The sequence below is a fragment of the Toxotes jaculatrix genome, chromosome 12, assembly GCF_017976425.1.
Source record: "Toxotes jaculatrix isolate fToxJac2 chromosome 12, fToxJac2.pri, whole genome shotgun sequence".
In the NCBI taxonomy this organism is placed as follows: Eukaryota; Metazoa; Chordata; class Actinopteri; family Toxotidae; genus Toxotes; species Toxotes jaculatrix.
The window spans coordinates 8,836,855-8,855,701 of record NC_054405.1 but is presented as its reverse complement, the minus strand read 5'-3'; the positions used below and the strand labels follow the sequence as shown (position 1 = coordinate 8,855,701).

The 18,847-nt window shown below is 40.2% G+C and overlaps 2 protein-coding genes across 2 annotated transcripts; one reads left to right on the top strand and one right to left on the bottom strand.

Annotated features, from left to right (window-relative positions):
* Positions 1–2: 2 nt before the first annotated feature.
* On the top strand, positions 3–9,127 carry tmlhe (trimethyllysine hydroxylase, epsilon). The gene is made up of 8 exons (XM_041051477.1): positions 3–138; positions 3,069–3,227; positions 3,322–3,498; positions 6,468–6,747; positions 6,902–7,021; positions 7,307–7,543; positions 7,930–8,068; positions 8,248–9,127. Exons 2-8 carry the CDS (start codon positions 3,071–3,073, stop codon positions 8,377–8,379), a joined length of 1,242 nt encoding a protein of 413 aa, XP_040907411.1. The 5' UTR covers positions 3–138; positions 3,069–3,070; the 3' UTR covers positions 8,380–9,127.
* Positions 9,128–11,206: 2,079 nt separating this feature from the next.
* Positions 11,207–15,872, bottom strand: LOC121190975 (V-set and immunoglobulin domain-containing protein 1-like). Its single transcript, XM_041052008.1, has 7 exons — positions 15,830–15,872; positions 15,565–15,725; positions 14,360–14,567; positions 11,834–11,989; positions 11,629–11,745; positions 11,366–11,510; positions 11,207–11,279 (listed from the first exon to the last, which is right to left on the bottom strand). Exons 1-7 carry the CDS (start codon positions 15,870–15,872, stop codon positions 11,207–11,209), a joined length of 903 nt encoding a protein of 300 aa, XP_040907942.1.
* Positions 15,873–18,847: the final 2,975 nt, after the last annotated feature.

Sequence of the window (18,847 nt, the reverse complement as noted above, 5' to 3'; positions counted from 1 at the left end):
GCCCCCGCTCAAGGTCCGCAAGAGGCCGGCCAAAAAAATATATATATGCTGCGGGAGAGGAAACTGCTGATAAGGAGCACCGATGATTTGATAAGTCACTGTGTGGAGATAAAAGTCCAAGGTTTTGATCAGCAGCAGGTGAGGTACACGAGATCTCTGCCGCGGGGACACCGCTGACAAAGCAAGTAAACATGTAACTGCTGCTCAGAGGGGGCAGGCTCATGCTGCCTTCACGTGCTCTCTGTAAGCTCCTAAATCCCAGTGCTCAAAGTGTGCTCAAAATTGTGCACATAGTAGAACACATTGAGCTGGGCCGACGCGGAAAATAAAGCCCAGCAGATCTGTCAAGTGATCTGCTGGACAGCCACCATATGGTTAGTATGCAGAGCCATTCAGTGACCCATTACTTAATGCAATACTTAATGCAATAATTAAGACTCTTCACACTGACTGGTTGCCTTCTCTGTTTTGACTGTTTATTTTGTTTATTTATTATTTATTATGCACTTGTTATTCAAAAATTCCCTCTACTTTTAATTGTATGTCTCTCAGATAATCTTCTTTCCCTTTGATTTCATAACCAACCAACGAAACTTCGTACTCATCTGATTTTCACAATAAATGTCACAGCCGACAAAGAATAATAGAAATGTATAATAATAATAATAGATAACAATTTCCAAACTATGAAACATCACCTGTATCATTTACTAAAAACGTTGCTATGTTGATTAATCCCTATATATCACATCCTGGTAAACAATCTACGTTTATGTTTGTCGTTTTAAACAATACGTTTTCAATTGACAGAAAGTACCAAATTTCCGACAGCTCATGAAAGCAGCATTACCGCAGCGTTCTCAGCAGGGCTGAACAATCAGACTACAAGGAAGCAAAAAATAACGGAGTCCTACAGACGGTGTTCCCAGCAGCTCACCGAAGATGTCCGTTACAAACAGCGCATCCAGCCGCAGTATGATTGTCTGGGTGCTAATTTTATACAAAGATATCCAACAATCACCAGTGACAGCGCTCCGATGACATGATTTATTAACAGACACCACTGGGCTAAATGGTAACTGCTGCAGCATGCACGGGTGTGTTTTTATGATACGGTTAAGCAAGTGCAGCAATCCTGCGAACAAGGGGATTAGCTCTGGGGCCTGTAACAAATATATGAATGTGGAGGGATGCATTAAAAGTCGACTTAGTTTGACAACAACGCCGACCACAATAAAGAGTGTTAAAATTACTTGTTAAAATATGTGCAAAATGAATGTTTTCCTAAATGTTTTCCTGCATTTCCTGGATTGATTTTGCTCACAACCTAAACGCTCAGCCTTTGAAATAAAACAGGTTGTACAGTCCAGAGAATGCATAGTCATCCATTACTTGATGAGAGGGAATATACTTGATTTATGTCTGGCATAAACAAAACAGCACTCTTTACTTTAACTATATGTACAAATCACTCTTTTATCTGTATAATTTCCTTTTTATATGAATGCTTTCCACAGAGTGCTGAAAGTAATGACCGAGGAGTGTTCCTCCCTTGTTGTTATACTTATGTGTGTTCTTTGGTTGAACTTCATGAGCTGTTTTGGAAACCCCAGTGTTAATTAGCTAAAGGAAAAGGTATTCAGTCCAGAAAAGCTGCCAGTTTCCAGAGGGGACTCCAGAGGGAGCCAGCATGCATGTTTGTACTGTCTATCATAGTTCCAGGAAGGTGGAAACAAAAGCAGACCCTGTGACAATGGCTACCTGTGAAGGTGCTGTTAAGTTCCCATGGTAGAAAAAGTCTTTTTCCGCTGTCAGGTGAACAGCACACACACTGCTTCTGTCACATTTTGACACTGATTTACCCTCTGCTGACTCTGTTTTATTAGTGTCATGTTGCATCACTAAAACCTCATATCAGACCCAGTTACTCCCCTTCTGCTCACTAGTTGTCCTCAGAGATCCCCACCTCTGCCAAGGTTTCCTGCAGTGTATTACAGCTGAGCTGCCAAGCCTGAAAAGAACACCACCTCCGCTGACATTATAGTACACTCATACACTCTTATTTGTTAAATTGTTAACCTTAGCCACAGAAAATACCATATTCTCAATGAGTGCAGACATTTTGGCAGTCACAGTAAAAACGAATAGAAAAAAGAAGAAATGAAAAGAACAGGTATGAATAATAAAGTTTCGTGGTTCCTGTACTATGCATGTGTCCTCACTGTCACACGGTCAAGGCTTACTGGGACACTTGAGTGATTGTTAATGTTACCAGTAACACCTGTGCTGTTGACAAGTCAGAATGTTCCCTGAGGGAAACCCTGCAGCCACCTGCCTGCACCTCTGCAACCACCTACTCCACTAATCTTCTAATCTAATGCCACAGCAGTTTACTTGGTTTAAAGTCAGGAGAACTGGTTTATCCGCTCCTGCTTCGTTTGCTGAGTCTACCTGATACCCATTTTCTGAGCTCGAAAGCACAATTTTAATGCCCCTACACACCTTCTGTACACACAGTGTGTTTTCACTTATTTTGGCAAAGACCTGCTTACAGGATTGAGAGCAAATTCAGATAAAACAATCAAAATGCTGATATTGGAAATGTAATGTAGGATCCAGGGATTTTAGAGCTTGTATTGGCCTTAAAGTCAGAACATCTGTGCCTCAGCTGCATCAATTTTGACCATTTATGAAAAGTATCAGTGTAATAATGAATTGCTGCTGGGCTTCCTGCTTTAATGTTATTAGCAACCAAAACAACTCTGTAGTATTCAGTGGTCCACAAGTTTGTTCTACACATCCGGGTACTGAGGCGAGGACGTCTGCGCGCATGATGGTCTGTACCGTCTGTCTTTGGTTAAGCTGCACAACATTAAAGTAAATGACAGGAGAAACCATGCAGTGTTTAATAATTAATCTCGGACTTTCTCTGCGTACTGACGAATGTTACGAGATTAAAGGCTTTCTGGTGTGACAGTGAAGCGAGGGACAAAATAAGCACAATACTTTACATTAGGGGGGCCGGTTCTGCGAAGGGTTTATTATTTAAAAAGTTGTGTTGGTTTCAGGGATGTTTGGTACGTTAAAGAGGAACCTGCGACCTGCGCTGAAACAGGCTCAGCTGCTGTCTGGTCTCAGAAACACACAGACACCATGGAGATACAAGGTGCAGATCCGTGCCTGTGCTGCAGCTCCTGCAGCGCTTCACTTACATCAGGACTATCTCGGTGAGTCTGATGACTTTATTTTCACCCAGTTTATACCAGTTTGTGAGGCAAACTTTGTGTCTTAGTGTTAAGCCCCTGCATGTGAAATCAACAGAGGTCAACTGCGGAGGGACGCCGATGCGTTTTAACTATGTGTGGCTGCGGGATCACTGCCGCTCCGCCTTGTCCTACAACTCCCAAACAAACCAGAGAAACCTGGACACTGGGAGCATAGACCTCAACATCCGGCCAGACAACACAGCGGTGGAAGATGGCCACCTCGTCCTCACATGTAAGTCACTTACAAGTACAACAGGGTAAACAGCGAAGGGCTGGAAATAAAAGGGTGGATTACTGAGGTGGCCTGTTAGATAAATCATGTCTATAGTGCTTTTAAATCCCTGTTAAGCTATGGTTCACAGTCTACATCATTACTCCAACACATCATTCAAAATAAATGCATTGTAATGACACAGTTAAAAAGGTATAACAAAAGACTGGTTTGCCAACTGGGCAAAGCAGGCAACTTGGCCCCCAGAGACTCCAGGTGCACTGTGCAATGTGTCATTTGGTGGTAAATTGATTCATTGCATTTGTTTAGAAATGCTCACTATATCATCTAAGGTGGATCCTGTGGAATTGCATAATCTCTCATTTAAGACTGAACTGCCTGTCCTGCAGTGTGCACTGTGTTTGGCAAACACATTTTTACATTTTAACAAATGCATTTAAAACACTTTTATCAAGAACTGGCTTTGTATTATTCGGCATGTTACTACTACATTCACTTAGACTGCATAGCATCTCTGAGAGGACTTGACAGGTCCATCACATAGATGTTATGATTGGTTGGAGCAAAGGACAGTAACATTCCAGGCTGAAATGTAGTTTCTGAGAAAAAAAAACATGTTTGGTTTAGTTATTATCAAACCTCAGACCCTCATTGGGCAATATATTACATCTGGATACAGTCAAATGTAATTTACTTGAATAGATGTCAGCTATTCAACTTATTAGAAAATGCAAACAAAAATAATGCTTTAAATGATCAAGCAAAAGTCAAGAGAACCTAAGCATTTAAACACGAAACCTCAGGTCAGGTTTAATAATTTACTTTAAGTGAACCAATAGTCTGCATCCAGGAATTTACTGCAGGAATAGGTGTGACATCTCAGACATCCATCTTTACAACAAACCAAGATGTTATCCATATTAACTTCAGCACATGCACACGACACATAAATCAGAGAATATAGCTGTGAATGACTCAAACGTTTTAGCAAATGATCATTACACATGACGTGAAGTTCTCTGCACAGGCAAAGGCGAAGTGGACTTTTCCCTCTGTGATCCACTCTGTTTTGAGGTAATCCTGGTGTTATCAGGTAATGAAATAAGACCGTGGACTGTTTCAGTTGTAAACCATAAAAAAGATGTTCACACGTAAAAGGAGCATTATGTAACCTGCATTTAGATACTGACCTTTATCAGCAATCAGGGAGTTGCAACATCTTTAACAAACTGGAAACACAAACCATCAGCCGTTGTCACATAAAAAGATGACACTGAAAAATAGGTCTGAAAATTCACAACAAAGTTTGTAAAGAAGGAAAAATGTTAAAACTATGACCTGGCCAAGTATGTCCCCTGACTTGAATCTGATAGAACAGCTCTGGAGAAGTTTAAAATGGAAGGAAGAGCAACAAACCCCCTCCAGCAAAGGGCAGCTGAAAAGAAACATCTGTGAAGAGCAGCAGAACATCTGTCCACAGACTGATGCAAGACTGGTGTCATCCCTGTCCAGGAGATCGAATCTGTCATGAAAAATAAAGGCAGATGTACAAAATATAAAAAAATAAAATAAATAAAAGAATGTTTTCTGACTAATGAAGTGTGTACATACATTTCTTCCAATCGTTTTTTTAACATGGAACCTTTATTTAGACCAATTATAATTAGTCAGTTAATTCACTCTCAAACTCTTGGGTTTGCTTTGCTGTTGTAATCCAGGTGAAGAAAACTGCAGGTTTCTCCTTTCACATGATAACCTGTGCCACGCAGGACACAGCACAACACCTCATCCTCCCCTTAATCACCCAGATGGAGCAGACCTCCAAACCACTGAGCTGGTCCCCTGAGAGGCCTGAGCAGACAGAGTTGAACTAGCTTAACCAGCACACAGCCACGACTAGCTGGAGCCATCCCTTATTCTGTCTCCACCAGCAGCAGTCTGCTCCTACACACTTCGAAAAAAAAGCCTGCAGGGATTTAGTTGCCTATTTTCTGAGTAAGAGGAGTAAATGGTCCCGGGGCACCCAGGTGTTTAAAAGGAAACAGATGCTACAGTGTCCATTGCAAGTAAAATACAGTGGCTTCATGTGCAGTCCAAGCACTCATCCTCCCACTTCTCCTGCCTTGTTACCCCACAGTTTTAATCTCTGTGACCCCCTCAACCCAGCATGGGTCAGCTCTGATATGAGCAGGAGGATAATTATAGTGCCGGAGAATTCCGTTGTTAAAATGAGGAGCAAAACATGGACAAGATGCTACGTGCTACTCAGGGCTGTCCTAAAGGATGACTGATGCCTCCCTGTGGTTTGTTTCAGCAGTTCTTGCACAAAGGGTGGATTGTCACAGTGTTTTTATGTGCACACAAGAGTGGCACTGTGTCTTACATGAACTGACAAATGGGGCCCCGTCAGCCCCGAGACAGTTGATGATGCACAGGCTCCTGCAGGCATTCTGGCAGCTGTGCCTCTCCCTGTCAGCAGCTCGAATTCAAGGTCAGCTGAGTCTGGGAGGGGTTTTCTGTGCATGAGCATTGGCCCTCATAAGACTCTGTTCACTAAATGCTTAGTCTCAGTGCTGCAGGGGCCCCCACAGATACTCATGCTTCCCATCAGAACCCAGATCAGAGCCCCATGTGCACGTACTTAAATGTCCTGGCTGTTGTGTACTTGGGTCCCTGGTGGTCTGCGTTGCTAGGGCGGTTGCTTGCTTTGTCAAGTTGGTAATCCATTCTTGTCAATAAACATTAGATCAATCAATGTATTTTAGATGTGCGTTACTAATATTGAACAACAAATAAAGTTAGCATCTTAAAATATACTGACACACACTGTGATCCCCCCCAACTATACTGTAAAAAACTAAAAAACAAACAAAAAAATTAAGATCAGTCAAAATCAGGTCAGATTTAGTTTTAAATGCACTTTCCATTAATTGTACCTAATAACAATGTTTTCCATGTTTGTATCCCAGGGCCTGATGGTCATGTGTCTAAGTACAGCCTTAGCTGGCTGGCTGAGAACAGCTACGAAGGAAAGAAGCAGAGCACCGTTCAGCCACGCATCCTTTGGAACTCAGACATCTACAAAAGTGCAAACATACCCTCAGCCAAATGGGACACGTTTATGAGCTGTGATGATGAACTGAAGAAGTTTCTTCAGAACTACCTGCTGTATGGGATCGCTTTTGTGGATGATGTCCCAGCTACAGTGGAGGCCACAGAGGCAGTTACCCAGAGGGCCAGTCTTATCAGGTATTAGTGAAACTCTGTCTTCTACAAAAGGCATCCTCATACAACTATTCTGCATTACCATTCAATGGCAACATTCACAGGCAGTGCAGAAGATGTTCAGGCTTTGTCCACTTGTTTCTTATCCACTTGTGTTTTTGTGTGTGTCACTCACAAGGGAGACCACGTATGGAAGAATGTGGAGTTTTACTTCAGATTTTTCGAGAGGAGACACTGCCTACAGTCAGATGGCCCTGGATCGTCACACTGACACCTCATACTTTCAGGAGCCATGTGGGTAAGTGCAGGTGGGATGGACTGATATGGGATTTCAGAACAGCCCCAATACAATGAAAGTGAAGGGAATTTTGTCTGTGAAGCACTGAAAAAGTAACATTTGAAAAACTCTGAGCTATGAGATAAATGTACAGTCACTCTGAATAATTGGCAGCCTTTAGTGTGAATGGTTTTCATCACACTGAGCAGTTTCAATTTTGATATAAACTACATTATACTCACAGATTTTTTAAAAATAGTTTTTTGCAAACCTTGCAGTAGCTTTAAAAACTGATTGTTTTTGCAGAATACAGGTTTTTCACTGCCTGAAGCATGAGGGAACAGGGGGAAGGACATTACTTGTGGATGGATTCTATGCTGCAGAAAAACTACGACAGCAGTCCCCTGAAAACTTTGAGCTGCTTGCCCGTGTGCCCATCAGGCACGAGTACATTGAAAACACTGGAAACCATCAAAACCACATGATCGGCATCGGCCCCGTGCTTAACGTCTATCCTTGGAACAATGAACTTTACCTGATCCGGTATGTTTGTGCTTAAAGTGGATGTCATTATACTCATTTTTTTGCAGTACTGAATAATCGGACATTGCATTAACTGTCCAGTGTTTGTCTTAAAATTCCATCTAATTAGCTTCACTGTTAGATAAAACATGCTTTTACATTTTGCTTTATTTTCACCCACTGCATCATTTCTCTGATCCAGAATTTTATACACATTCGTAGCAACTGTATTTCACCATGACCTATTGTATTTATTTCCTTTCAATATTTTGTGTTCTTGGCTATAAATAAACTGAACTTCTTGCTATTTTTACATCTTTCAAAAGGAATATTCTGTAGTTTTCAAGATATGATGAAATGTTTTGAATTTCAAATTAACAGCAAAAGCTTTTTCTTTTTTTCAACAGTTACAACAACTATGACCGATCAGTGATAAACACAATCCCCCATGACACTGTTCAGCGATGGTACGTGGGTCATCGAGAGCTGACAACAGAACTAAGGCGGCCGGAGAACGAGCTATGGGTGAAACTGACTCCAGGGAAAGTAAGAAAGTTACACTGATTGAAGGAAGTGCCACTAAATCTTTGCATTCAAAAATGCCCAATCCAGAAAACAATTCTGTCAGTCTAAAGCAATAAATGTATAGTTTTAGGATTATGGAAAGTAAACAAAGATAGAATTATAAGTGTAATTCGGTGTATACCCTCTCTTTTCTTAATAAGGTGATTTTCATCGACAACTGGCGTGTCATGCATGGGAGAGAGTCATTCACCGGCTTGAGGCAACTCTGTGGATGTTATCTGACCAGAGACGACATCCTCAGCGCTGCACGCTGCTTCAATCTGCAGGCCTGATCCAGGACAGGAAGGTTGCTTCACTTCTGTGCCTTATTGGTTAGCAAATAAAATAAGTTTACTTAGATTTGCACTGAAAGGCTTCTTCAATCAGAACAATCAAACAGGCTTACCCCTGGAACACACTGTAGTTCACTCATGTTTGTTGTTTGTGTATCATTTTACAGTTCTCTCTACAATTAGAGAACATGAATGTCGCCTGAATTACACTTGAAACAATTAAATGCATAAATCTTCAAATGACTTGCTACTGTTGAGTTCATACAATCATATAGTATGGTCACATGAAATGATGTAATGGAGAATGTGGTTGCACAAATTACACAAAGGAGCCAGTAATATTACCCTTCAGACAGTAGTTTCAGTTTATGTTAATGGTCAGTTTTGAGTGATGGGCAGACACGTATAGTTAATATCTGTGCTACGCATTCATGCTAATGTGGGTCACATAGTAGAGAACAAAGAAAGAAAGAAATAAGAGTCTAGAGCCATGGTAGTGGCTCTGTGAGTGTGAACAGACACAGTGCATGGAGCTAAATGCTAACATCAGCAAGCTAACAATGCTGATGTTAACTGTATCATAATACTGTGTTTAGTTTAGGGTGATAGCATGCTAATATTTGCTAATTAGCACTGAATTAGTAGAGGATGGTGAGAATATCATCAGTTTTTCAAGTATTTGGACAATTTTGTAATTTTTTTCTTTGAGGATGGCGCCAAATAAAATGCTAAGGGATCACCAGAGTTATTCCAATGCATCTTGAAGGGGACATGAATGACCCCATAAAATTTCACGATAACTCATCCAGTAACTGTTAAGATATTTCAATCTGGACCAAAGTGGTGGTCCGACCTATGAAAATGAAAAAATGAATAACATTATTGTTTTATGACAGAAAGCCACACCCAGTGTCCAAGAGTACAAGTGAAACCACTCAGTCTAAATGCAAACTTACTTTTAACTAGGCTGATGTCAATCTGTGACCTGCCACAACATTCAACGCCCTAACAACCTCTAATTTATTTGCTACAGTTGTGGTATAATATGGCTGAATTTTATACCATTCCAAATTAGGTAGGCAAAAGCTATTGTCAGCTAAGGTGGAACCTGTGTAAGACTAATTAAAATAAAGGTGGAGCAAGTCAAATAAATTTGGCTCCATAAAGATGTCAAGCAGCAGTTAAAGGAAACATGCTGAGGTCTTTTAGTTGCCTTCTCACTTGCCAAATATTCATATAAATGTGTGGATTCTAGCTTAGCATTGGCAGGGGGCAGCCAGCATTAGATTTATGGATTTGGTTGCGCCAAAGAAAGAACGGTTTAATATTTACTTTTACCAATGGGGAAATAAACAAGGTTGTTACGAACTCTGTAGTACAAAATGTCCATAATTCATCTGCATCTGTTAATATAGTTTGTAACTAAACCAATGAGCCAGTGATTTCTGGCTTCTAGTAGTTCAAGTTGTCACCGCTGCCCTCCAAACAATTTATAAATGAATAAAAAATGAGAATGTCTAGAATAATCTGAAGACTACATGTGCGTGAGTGTCTGTTCTTGACATGTTAAAGTAGGATCTCCGTCTAATTGAGAAGTATACCCTTACCATGAAGAAGAATCTGTGGGAAAAGAGGATCAGAACTTCAATCTTGTCACGTCATACAGACCTCCATGAGCTTATCCTCCTGTGAGCAGCTGCACAATGGGAGTTGATGTAGAACAAATACCTAATGCACAGGCAAATGGCTCCTGGTCTGCAAGAAACCTTCTAAACAAGTGTAGAACCAAGGAGAACAGGTTAGAGAATTCAAACCTGAAGACAAGGTGGTGCTACATGTGTGAAAATAATCTGTGTACATTGAATACATACATTGGCCATGACTATACTGAACTCTACTTGGCAGCCCTGGTTTCCTTTTTCCATTTAAGAAGTTACATCTCTTGGCCTTAAATAAAACATCAGGCTCCAGTGTAAGTATGCTGCCACCTAGATGATGCTTGATATTCTCAATCATGGTCACACTGGGAGAGTTACATGACAGAGTGACTGTGGAAAACAGTGGAAACACTGTGAATTCTAGTACACAAAATAGTCACACTTCGTCCAAAGTTGCTTGACAATTTGTATAATTAAACATCAACTGAAGACTGATCTGGAAGCCCATTCATCCTTCCCTACAGGAATATGTTTGTAAAATCCATTTACTATAAAAAACAAACAAAATGTTTTACATAGTGGTTTAATTTAAGACATTTCATAATTTGAAAGACTATATTCGCATGTATGCTTTTATCATTGGGTACAAAGCAAATACTATGTTACTATATTAAAAAAATTTAATTGTAAAAGATAAAAACATGCGATGAGTTTGTTGCAGATAAACTGCAATTATTTGGTGGCCAGCAGTGATCAATTTGTGACAGGGATCATCTGCATGATACACACTCTGCCCTCATCCCCTCATCGTGTCAGCATTACAAGTGTTACAAAAGGTATTTATGTAGTGACATACTGTATATTCAAACATTGGTTTCACACAATGAAAAAGTACGAGAAACATGCTGTAAAAAAATGTTTGTTTGTGGTCTACACCATGTTAGAAGTTCTGCATCTGCAAAGGTCTGAGTAAAAAGCAAACAAAAAACAATTTGGCAAATGGGAAAACAAGCTGTCAGTGGTAAGCAAACAAAATGCAACATCAAAAATGAACACATGCTTCATCATATTGATTAAATCTCAGTGTGACGTATGTTAAAGATTGAACATCCTGGACATCCTGTTATTCAGATCAGTGACGTTGCCAGTTGTTTTCAAGGGGCCTTTTTTTAGGCTTGTGGCTCATCTCCTGTTACCACGGGAACGCTGTCTTTAGCTTCCTGGGCCCGGTGAGAGCTCCTCCTAGTGGACAGAGAAAGAGTTGATGTCACACCCTTAAATTTACAAATCACATGATGAAATGCAACACCAAGAACTTGAAGTCTCACTTCATCTCGTTGCCCTCTGATACTGTCACCGCTTTGTATTTGTGCTTCTTCACAGTGTGAGCGATGAACCACACAACCATGATGATTAGGAGACAACCGAGCAATGCGCCAATCACTGCACCGGCAATCACTCCATCTCCCACTTCTGTACAAGAATCACACAAGTACATATGTTTTTATATTTAAAAGTGAAGCCTTTTTTTAAACATTTTTGTTGATGTACAGTTTTGCTCAGATTTAAACAAACAAACAAACAAACATACCAGCACTCAGCTCTATAGTGCAGATTGAAAAGCCCACCGCATTTGAAGCGTTGCACTGGTACTCCCCAAACTCAAACTGGGATATGTTTCTAATTTCCAATATTCCAGTTTTGGTTGCTGAGGAAACAGGAGCACATATATTTATAAATGGATGAATAAGCTAATATTTACAAGTACATCACAAATACACTCACACAGTACTCACTTCTTCCCAGTACAGGCATCCTGGCTTTAGCCTGGCTCAGTCTGGTCCAGGTGTAAGTAGGGGTTGGGCTTCCACGCTCACTGTGGCAGGTCAGAGTGACCAGGTGACCCGATTCAACATCACCATGGACAGAGCAATAAGGGGAAGAGGGCCTCTCTGGCAGACCATAAGGAATATGCAGGGGTTAAGGCAACACTTTATATTCAGTCTTCTAAATCTACTTAACAGTATTATGAAGCTCATGTTTAGTCAGTAGAAATCATTGTCATTTTTAACACCATTTCAGCGAGAGCTTGGGACTGAATTGATCAGCTTTCCTGAGAGGTTTGATATAAGATTCTGTGTCACACTGATGGAGCACAAAGTCTGATAAGAGTTTAATTTAAAAAGTAAACACTATGCTGTTCAAAGATGAGCCAACTCATAAAATATAAGTCATCAGGTTTATATGTATGCATTTTGATATAGCCATGATCCATAATAATACGTGATGAGTCCTGATAGTTATTTAAATAAAAACCATCTGAGAAGTTTAAAGGGAAGATCCTTGAAACTACTAACAAATCCATTATCTGAAAGGGCCACAAGCCAGAATGGATGGGAACCACTGTGTTGACCTTTAATCATGTGTAAAGTCTTAATCTAAAAAATAACTAGTAACTGTAGCTGTCAAATAAATGTAGTGGTGTTAAAACAATAATTCTTTCTAAAATCTAGTGGAGTAGAGTTGTAAAGTAGCGTAAAATAGAAACACTTGTGAAATACAGTACTTATGTAAATGTAATTAATTCCACCACTACCTTCTGTTAGTTTGTTAAGAATGGAGTCTGTATCACAGCAATTCTTTTAGACATGACCCACATTTGGTGCTGTTGACGTGGCTGAATACCACACCTGGATATACCAATAAACACAACTGAAGAAAATTTGCTGTAATGAAAGATATTTCATTAGATACTTTATACTGAATGCTCTTGTAACAGGAGGTTGTCCTTATACTTTGTTCATTCAAATTATAAGGACAACTTTGCATTAGTCACCATGAGACAGAAAGTGTGTTGGGTGTGGCCTTACACTTTGTCCCTGAGTTGAGGCTGAAACCTAACTATGTGGTGTCTGCCCACTGATGATCAGGCATTTGACACATTGATTGTACAGTTCTGTTAAAACATCTTTTAAATGACGTAACTTTATACTTGGTATCTATCATGTTTTCACATTATGTCAGTATTAATTGGGAACATACAACATACTGCAGGGGGTAGAGCTCACATGCTTGTTGGTAATTTATGACAGACTGCTCACTCTTTAAAATATTACCATAATTCAATGTAACGGTTAGCGAGGATGAAAATCATCTTTGATTGAACGATAATCAGCATGAGAACAGCCATACATATTCATACAGCACTCAAGTATGCATCACATTCAGCATGTAGAAACTGTCCTGCAAACATTTTCATAAAGACCGAGATCATGAAGTACAAGACGTGTGGTTAGCATGCTGCACTTGCTGATAGAAATTTGGCATGCAGTACAAGGATGCAGTCACAGTCCCACTCTAATTTTCAACACTGACAATGAGGAGACTGCTACAGTAACCATGGAAACTAGTGAGGATTCTGAGGCCTGCAAGGTTGTCCTGGTAACTCCGTGAATGAGAGGATTCGAACTGAATGTAATTCCCAAATCACAATATTCAGGGCCGCTATTTAAATAAATTTGTTAATGTTACTGCACAAACAGTAGATACAGTTATCTCAGATGTGATAAGAGCACTGAAATACTTCACTGAAATTAAAGTATTCTTACCTTCAGTTAAATTTTGCTTGGTGTTACTTAGACTGGGCCTTTATGTTAATAAATAGGAGAAAATGAAAGAGTAGCTCACACAGACAGGACTGACGCAACCCTACTTTTTCATGAAGAATACAAAGAACAGACTCACAGATAAGCCACATGCTGTACACACTGTGGCTTAAAAAAAATCTAATTTTCAAATTGAAATAAAAAATAAAACTTAAGTGTAAATTACTTTCATTCTCAAGGGATTAACTTCGGTGTGTGCTTTGGCTTTCCCTCTTCGGGAAGCCACACCCTTACGAGGAGGAAAAAAACGGTCAAGGCTCCAGGTTCAGATTAGAGCTTTTTTTTTCTCTCTGTCTTAATAGTAGTCTCAAACAGCACCAGCAGCTCATGTTGCCAGACTACGCCCAGGTCAAGGTGTGCACGCTGGTTTGAATGCAGAACTTTAGAGCAACATGCTGACACAAGAACTCTGCTCCTGCATTTTATACTGCAAACATTAAACCTATACAACTAACAGGAGAAGGAGGTGATAGTGTAGTCTCACTGTGGTTTTCATTATTTTGCTTTATTTGACCTCCTCTCGAGACTGTGTGATGTATAATAAACATTAAATAACAATACTAATAAATCATGACTGACTGGCTCCTCATTCTCCACTTCTTCTTCACCATTTTTCATCAGTGTTGTTGGTTTAACTGCATTGGTTGCGGAACTTACCGAGAACATTCACAATGATATTAGCCTCAGACTGTCCATCCACATCAGGAAAGTTGTGAACCTCACAGGTGTAGACTCCGGCGTCTGATGGTTGCATGTTGTTTATTATTATTGAGGCGTTTCTGGTCGCGCTTGGAGAAGAGGGAGGCTGAAGCCTGCTCTCGTAAGATCTCGAAATGACATCTTTGCCAGACTGATAGTAATAGATCTGAAAGCAAATGGCAACAAACCTGATTAGCTGATGAAATGCAGATACTGAAGTTATTTATTTCCCTCCACTGTTAATTTTAGACCATGGAAAACACCTGACTGTCATACAGCTGTTTTTTTTTTTTTTTGTTTGGAAAAATAAAATCTCTGGTGCTCCAATCAACATGATGTATGATTCAGCATCAGCTAATCATACACCATGTTGTCCTGTATTAATAAAAAAGTTTATAACATGCAAGATAATAATAATCAGAAAAGTATAAGACATTTCTAAGACCTAAATAAATAATTTTTATTGTAATTACGTCCAGTGGTTGGTACCATCTTGTTCAAAATGTGAGTTGGCAATATGTGTCAGAAAATTAGTCACTGATCACGTTGTTAAAATAAATCAAAACCAGCCCTTATCTGATTTCTCAGTCTCGGGCTTTGTTGTCTCAGCGAGGCGTGGCTCCTGATTGCTAGTCAGTGCACGCACACAGGCGTATGTTTTTATTGAATGTTCAAGCTTTTTTTCCTCTTTTTTTTTTTTTATAAATCTGACTTTTTTCACAAGTGATTAAACTTGAATATCCTCCAAAATGTTGACTTCTCTGCTGAGATTACACTCAGTGCAGCTGGAGTGCTGCATTTCAATAATTACGTTAAAACAACAACGTGCCACATTTTGGTGAAGAGCAAAGATTTTTGTCCTTGAAGTGGACACAAAATTACTGATATTTTTAAATCACTCAAAGCCTTGTGCCGTCATTAAACAGACACTGTGAGCTACAGGACTTCGACCAGATGTAGAGGGAAAAGGGTTGCTTTTGTGCTCAATAACTTTAACTGAAAATATTCTCATACTTTTTATTAATGTAGAAAGTCAGCAAACGTGATGCTGCAGTAAAACATCCTTCAACACCAACTGAGAAACAGATTTTAGGTAAATTTCAGCACATCAAACCTGCCTCATTTGGTGCAAAGCTCTGATCTGAGCAGCAGCGTGCATTTACCTGCTGTGGCGTCAAGGAGGATGATGAAACAAAATCCCACTGGATGGTGAGGCCGTTGGTTTCTTGAGTGGTCACAAACGTACATTGGAGCAGGACACTTCCACCCATTGTAACATTGATATATTTTTGCGGTGTACTGACTGTGATCAGTTCAACACATCCTACAAAACAAAAATGTCATCAAGTTTCAGTTAGGTTTGATCCAAAACCATACATTATTTACTAGAATCACCATGTAAGAAAAAAGAAAGAGAAATGTAGTTACCTATTATGCTTGTAAGCACCAACAGGCCGAGCATGGAGCACATCTTCACAAAATGTTGGAGCTTCTTTCAAACTGAACTTCTTTTAAGCTGCAGTTCTAACGTCTGACTCTTGCAAGTAGCACCGGAAGCGGGGACAAAAACGCTGTAGTATCACAGGCAAGGTTACAGTATGCTTGGTAATGGGCTGGCTTGATAACACAATGTTTGCATATCCATGTTTGCCAGACTGGGTGTGTATGAGCTGTTGTTTTTCAAAAACTGTCAATTTAGCCGTTAACAATTTTGGGCGGGGGCAGATGAAAATTAGCAATATGAACAATTTTTAAATAGTTAATACAATACATACGGTTCACCTTTTAAACTACAACAAATGAGGTTACAGGCAGTGCAGCCTTGTGTGTGTTTGAGGCTGTTGACTTTATATGGCAGGTTAGGGCCAAAGTGTGTTGTGACACTGATGGTTAATTCATTTTTCAGTACTTTGGCAGTAGTTTCACTACAGCTCATCACTCCATCCTCCATCATCTTGTAAGTCGTTCTGGGTCAGGGCTTCTGGCAAAGAAATTAATGTAATTTAATCTCCACCTGGCCTTTATAGCTTGCCACAAGGAAGTGTAAGCCAAAGCACTGCAACATGCTGCTTATCACTGGGGAGTTCACTCCCTGGTGCTGCGTACTTAATAAAGGCAGTTTCACCTTTGTCGTTTTCCTTCACACGGTGTAGAGCACAATGCTGACAGAGAGAGACAGTGAATCACACATGATTAATTGTCTATAATTACCAGAAGCTGACATAAGTGATTAACAATGTGAAGAATGTTGATCAGGGGTGACTGGAGGGGTGAGGGAGGGAGCTGGTGGGTAATGTGGGAAGTGGAGGGAGGCCTGTGGAGCTCATTATCCAGAAGACACTTACGTGATAGGTTAGGAAGTGAGGCGATGTCAGTGTCTTACGACTTAACAACATGTGTTGGCAGCTGTGGGCAAAACTTTACAGTGAAAAAAAAAAATTGGGGTGATTTTCAAATAAATGCAGACCAACTGATCAGCATGCAAGACCGAGAAAGGTTTCTGAATGGGGTGAATGAGGGGGGGTGCATTTTGTTTTGACCCCACAAAGTTAAGTTAGAAAACCAAAGAGAAGGAATTAAATCATGAATAATGCAGGCATTTAATTATATTTTGGAACTGCTAATTATCTATTCTGACATAAGTCTGTTGTTGATCAGATCAAGAATAATACGGTCCAATGTTACACAGCTCCCTTTCTATTTCCTCATCAGGGCAGTTCACACTTCTGATCTTGAAAGAGTATATTGATGCACATCTATTTTAGTATCACATTCCAAAAATATATGAAGAAAAAGACACCGAACACATCCTGTATGCCAGAAAAGTCTTTCTGAATGACTGTGAGGTTTCTTTGCAAAAACCAGCCACTACATTTTTGTCATTTTGTGTCAGTTTCCTATTTATGTGCTTCTTTTTGCCCTCTCAAAATAACAACACATGAGATCAGTAGAAGGCTTGTTTTTTCATAAGGGTGTGAATGAGACCATGTGTATGAAAGTGGGAAATGGGAGATGCTTTATAGAACTTTACATATGTTAACACTTGGTGTACAGCCATTCTAGCAACTCTGTGAGGCTGTACGTGGGCACAGTGGTGCTTTGTGTTAAAAACTAATACAGTTTGTTCACCATCTTAGTTCAGTGCATTAACATGCTCATATTTTCTGATTAGCACTAAACACAAAATATGGGAATGTCAGTATGTATTTGGTCATAAACCAAAGTATTGGACAAACTGGAACTTTGACCTGATGGTGGTGCTACATAAAAAGTCAGAGGATCATCAAAGCCTGTAAGATTTATTTTCTGGGCACTGTGCATAACTGTTCCAAATGTAATGATAATCAATGTGGCAGTTGTTGAGATGTGTCACTAAAAACTAACAATTTCAACCTTATGACAATAAAGGAAAAGTCAGACGATCACCAAAATCATTAGGATTCATCCTCTGGGGACTATGAATGTCTGTACAAAATGTCACAGCAATCCACCTAATACTTGTTGAGATTTTTCAGTCTGCATCAAAGTAGGACACCGACCGGCCAACCAACACTGAGGCACACAAGCTGTGTCTCTAGCGTGGCTTAAAGGTTGTTTAGAATTTCTATAATAACAAATAATCCACAAATTGTTCAGCAAATTGTTGCCATTCACAGACTGAATCGCTTCTCAGCATGCTATACTTACCCTTAATTATATTCCAATCACATTAATGGCTCTTCAGTTACTACTCTCTGAATGTGAGTGGAGGGCCGATGACAGATCCGCCCTCCAGCATGCACAAACCCGGAGAGCTGTCTCACACAGTGAAATGAAGGTTGCTGGGCGTGGAACTGTGACCTGCACAAACCTCCAGCAGGTTTCAGTGGAATGCCTCCACACAGACTAATTCATCCACCCACTACACCCTGTGTTTCCCTGTCAGCAGACTGCGGGGAGGTATGAATCAGAACTCTGGCTCAGACAGAGCCAGCACACGTTTGAGATGTAGTATTTTCCTTTTTCCTTTTTGACAGCCTGTCTGAAGATAGGTTTTATCTCACAGCAACAACATATAATCAAGTATTCATCAAGTGATTGTTGCAGCAATGCTAGCATTTTATTTACCTAGCGGTTTACTGGTAGGCAGTATAGTTCAGTTGAGATACTGGAGTAGCTGTTGCTACTGAAGAAGGTAGGGGTGCAGTTCAGAAGCTGGCCAGTAGATGACAGGCCAGGCTATTAGATGCTGAGCGCTTCAGTGTGTATGTGTCTTGGGTTTAGGAGTGCTTGAGGCAGCCGATGGCAACAGAGCCAAGAGTGCCACACTCCGGCTTCAGCATGCCCCACTCCTCCTTCCCCTGCTCCCCCTCCTCCCCCCTCTCCCAACTGCCTTGGTTTAAAAAATATAGGCCAAACATTTAGCATGACTTCACTCATTGTCCCTGCAGCTACCAAGCAATCATA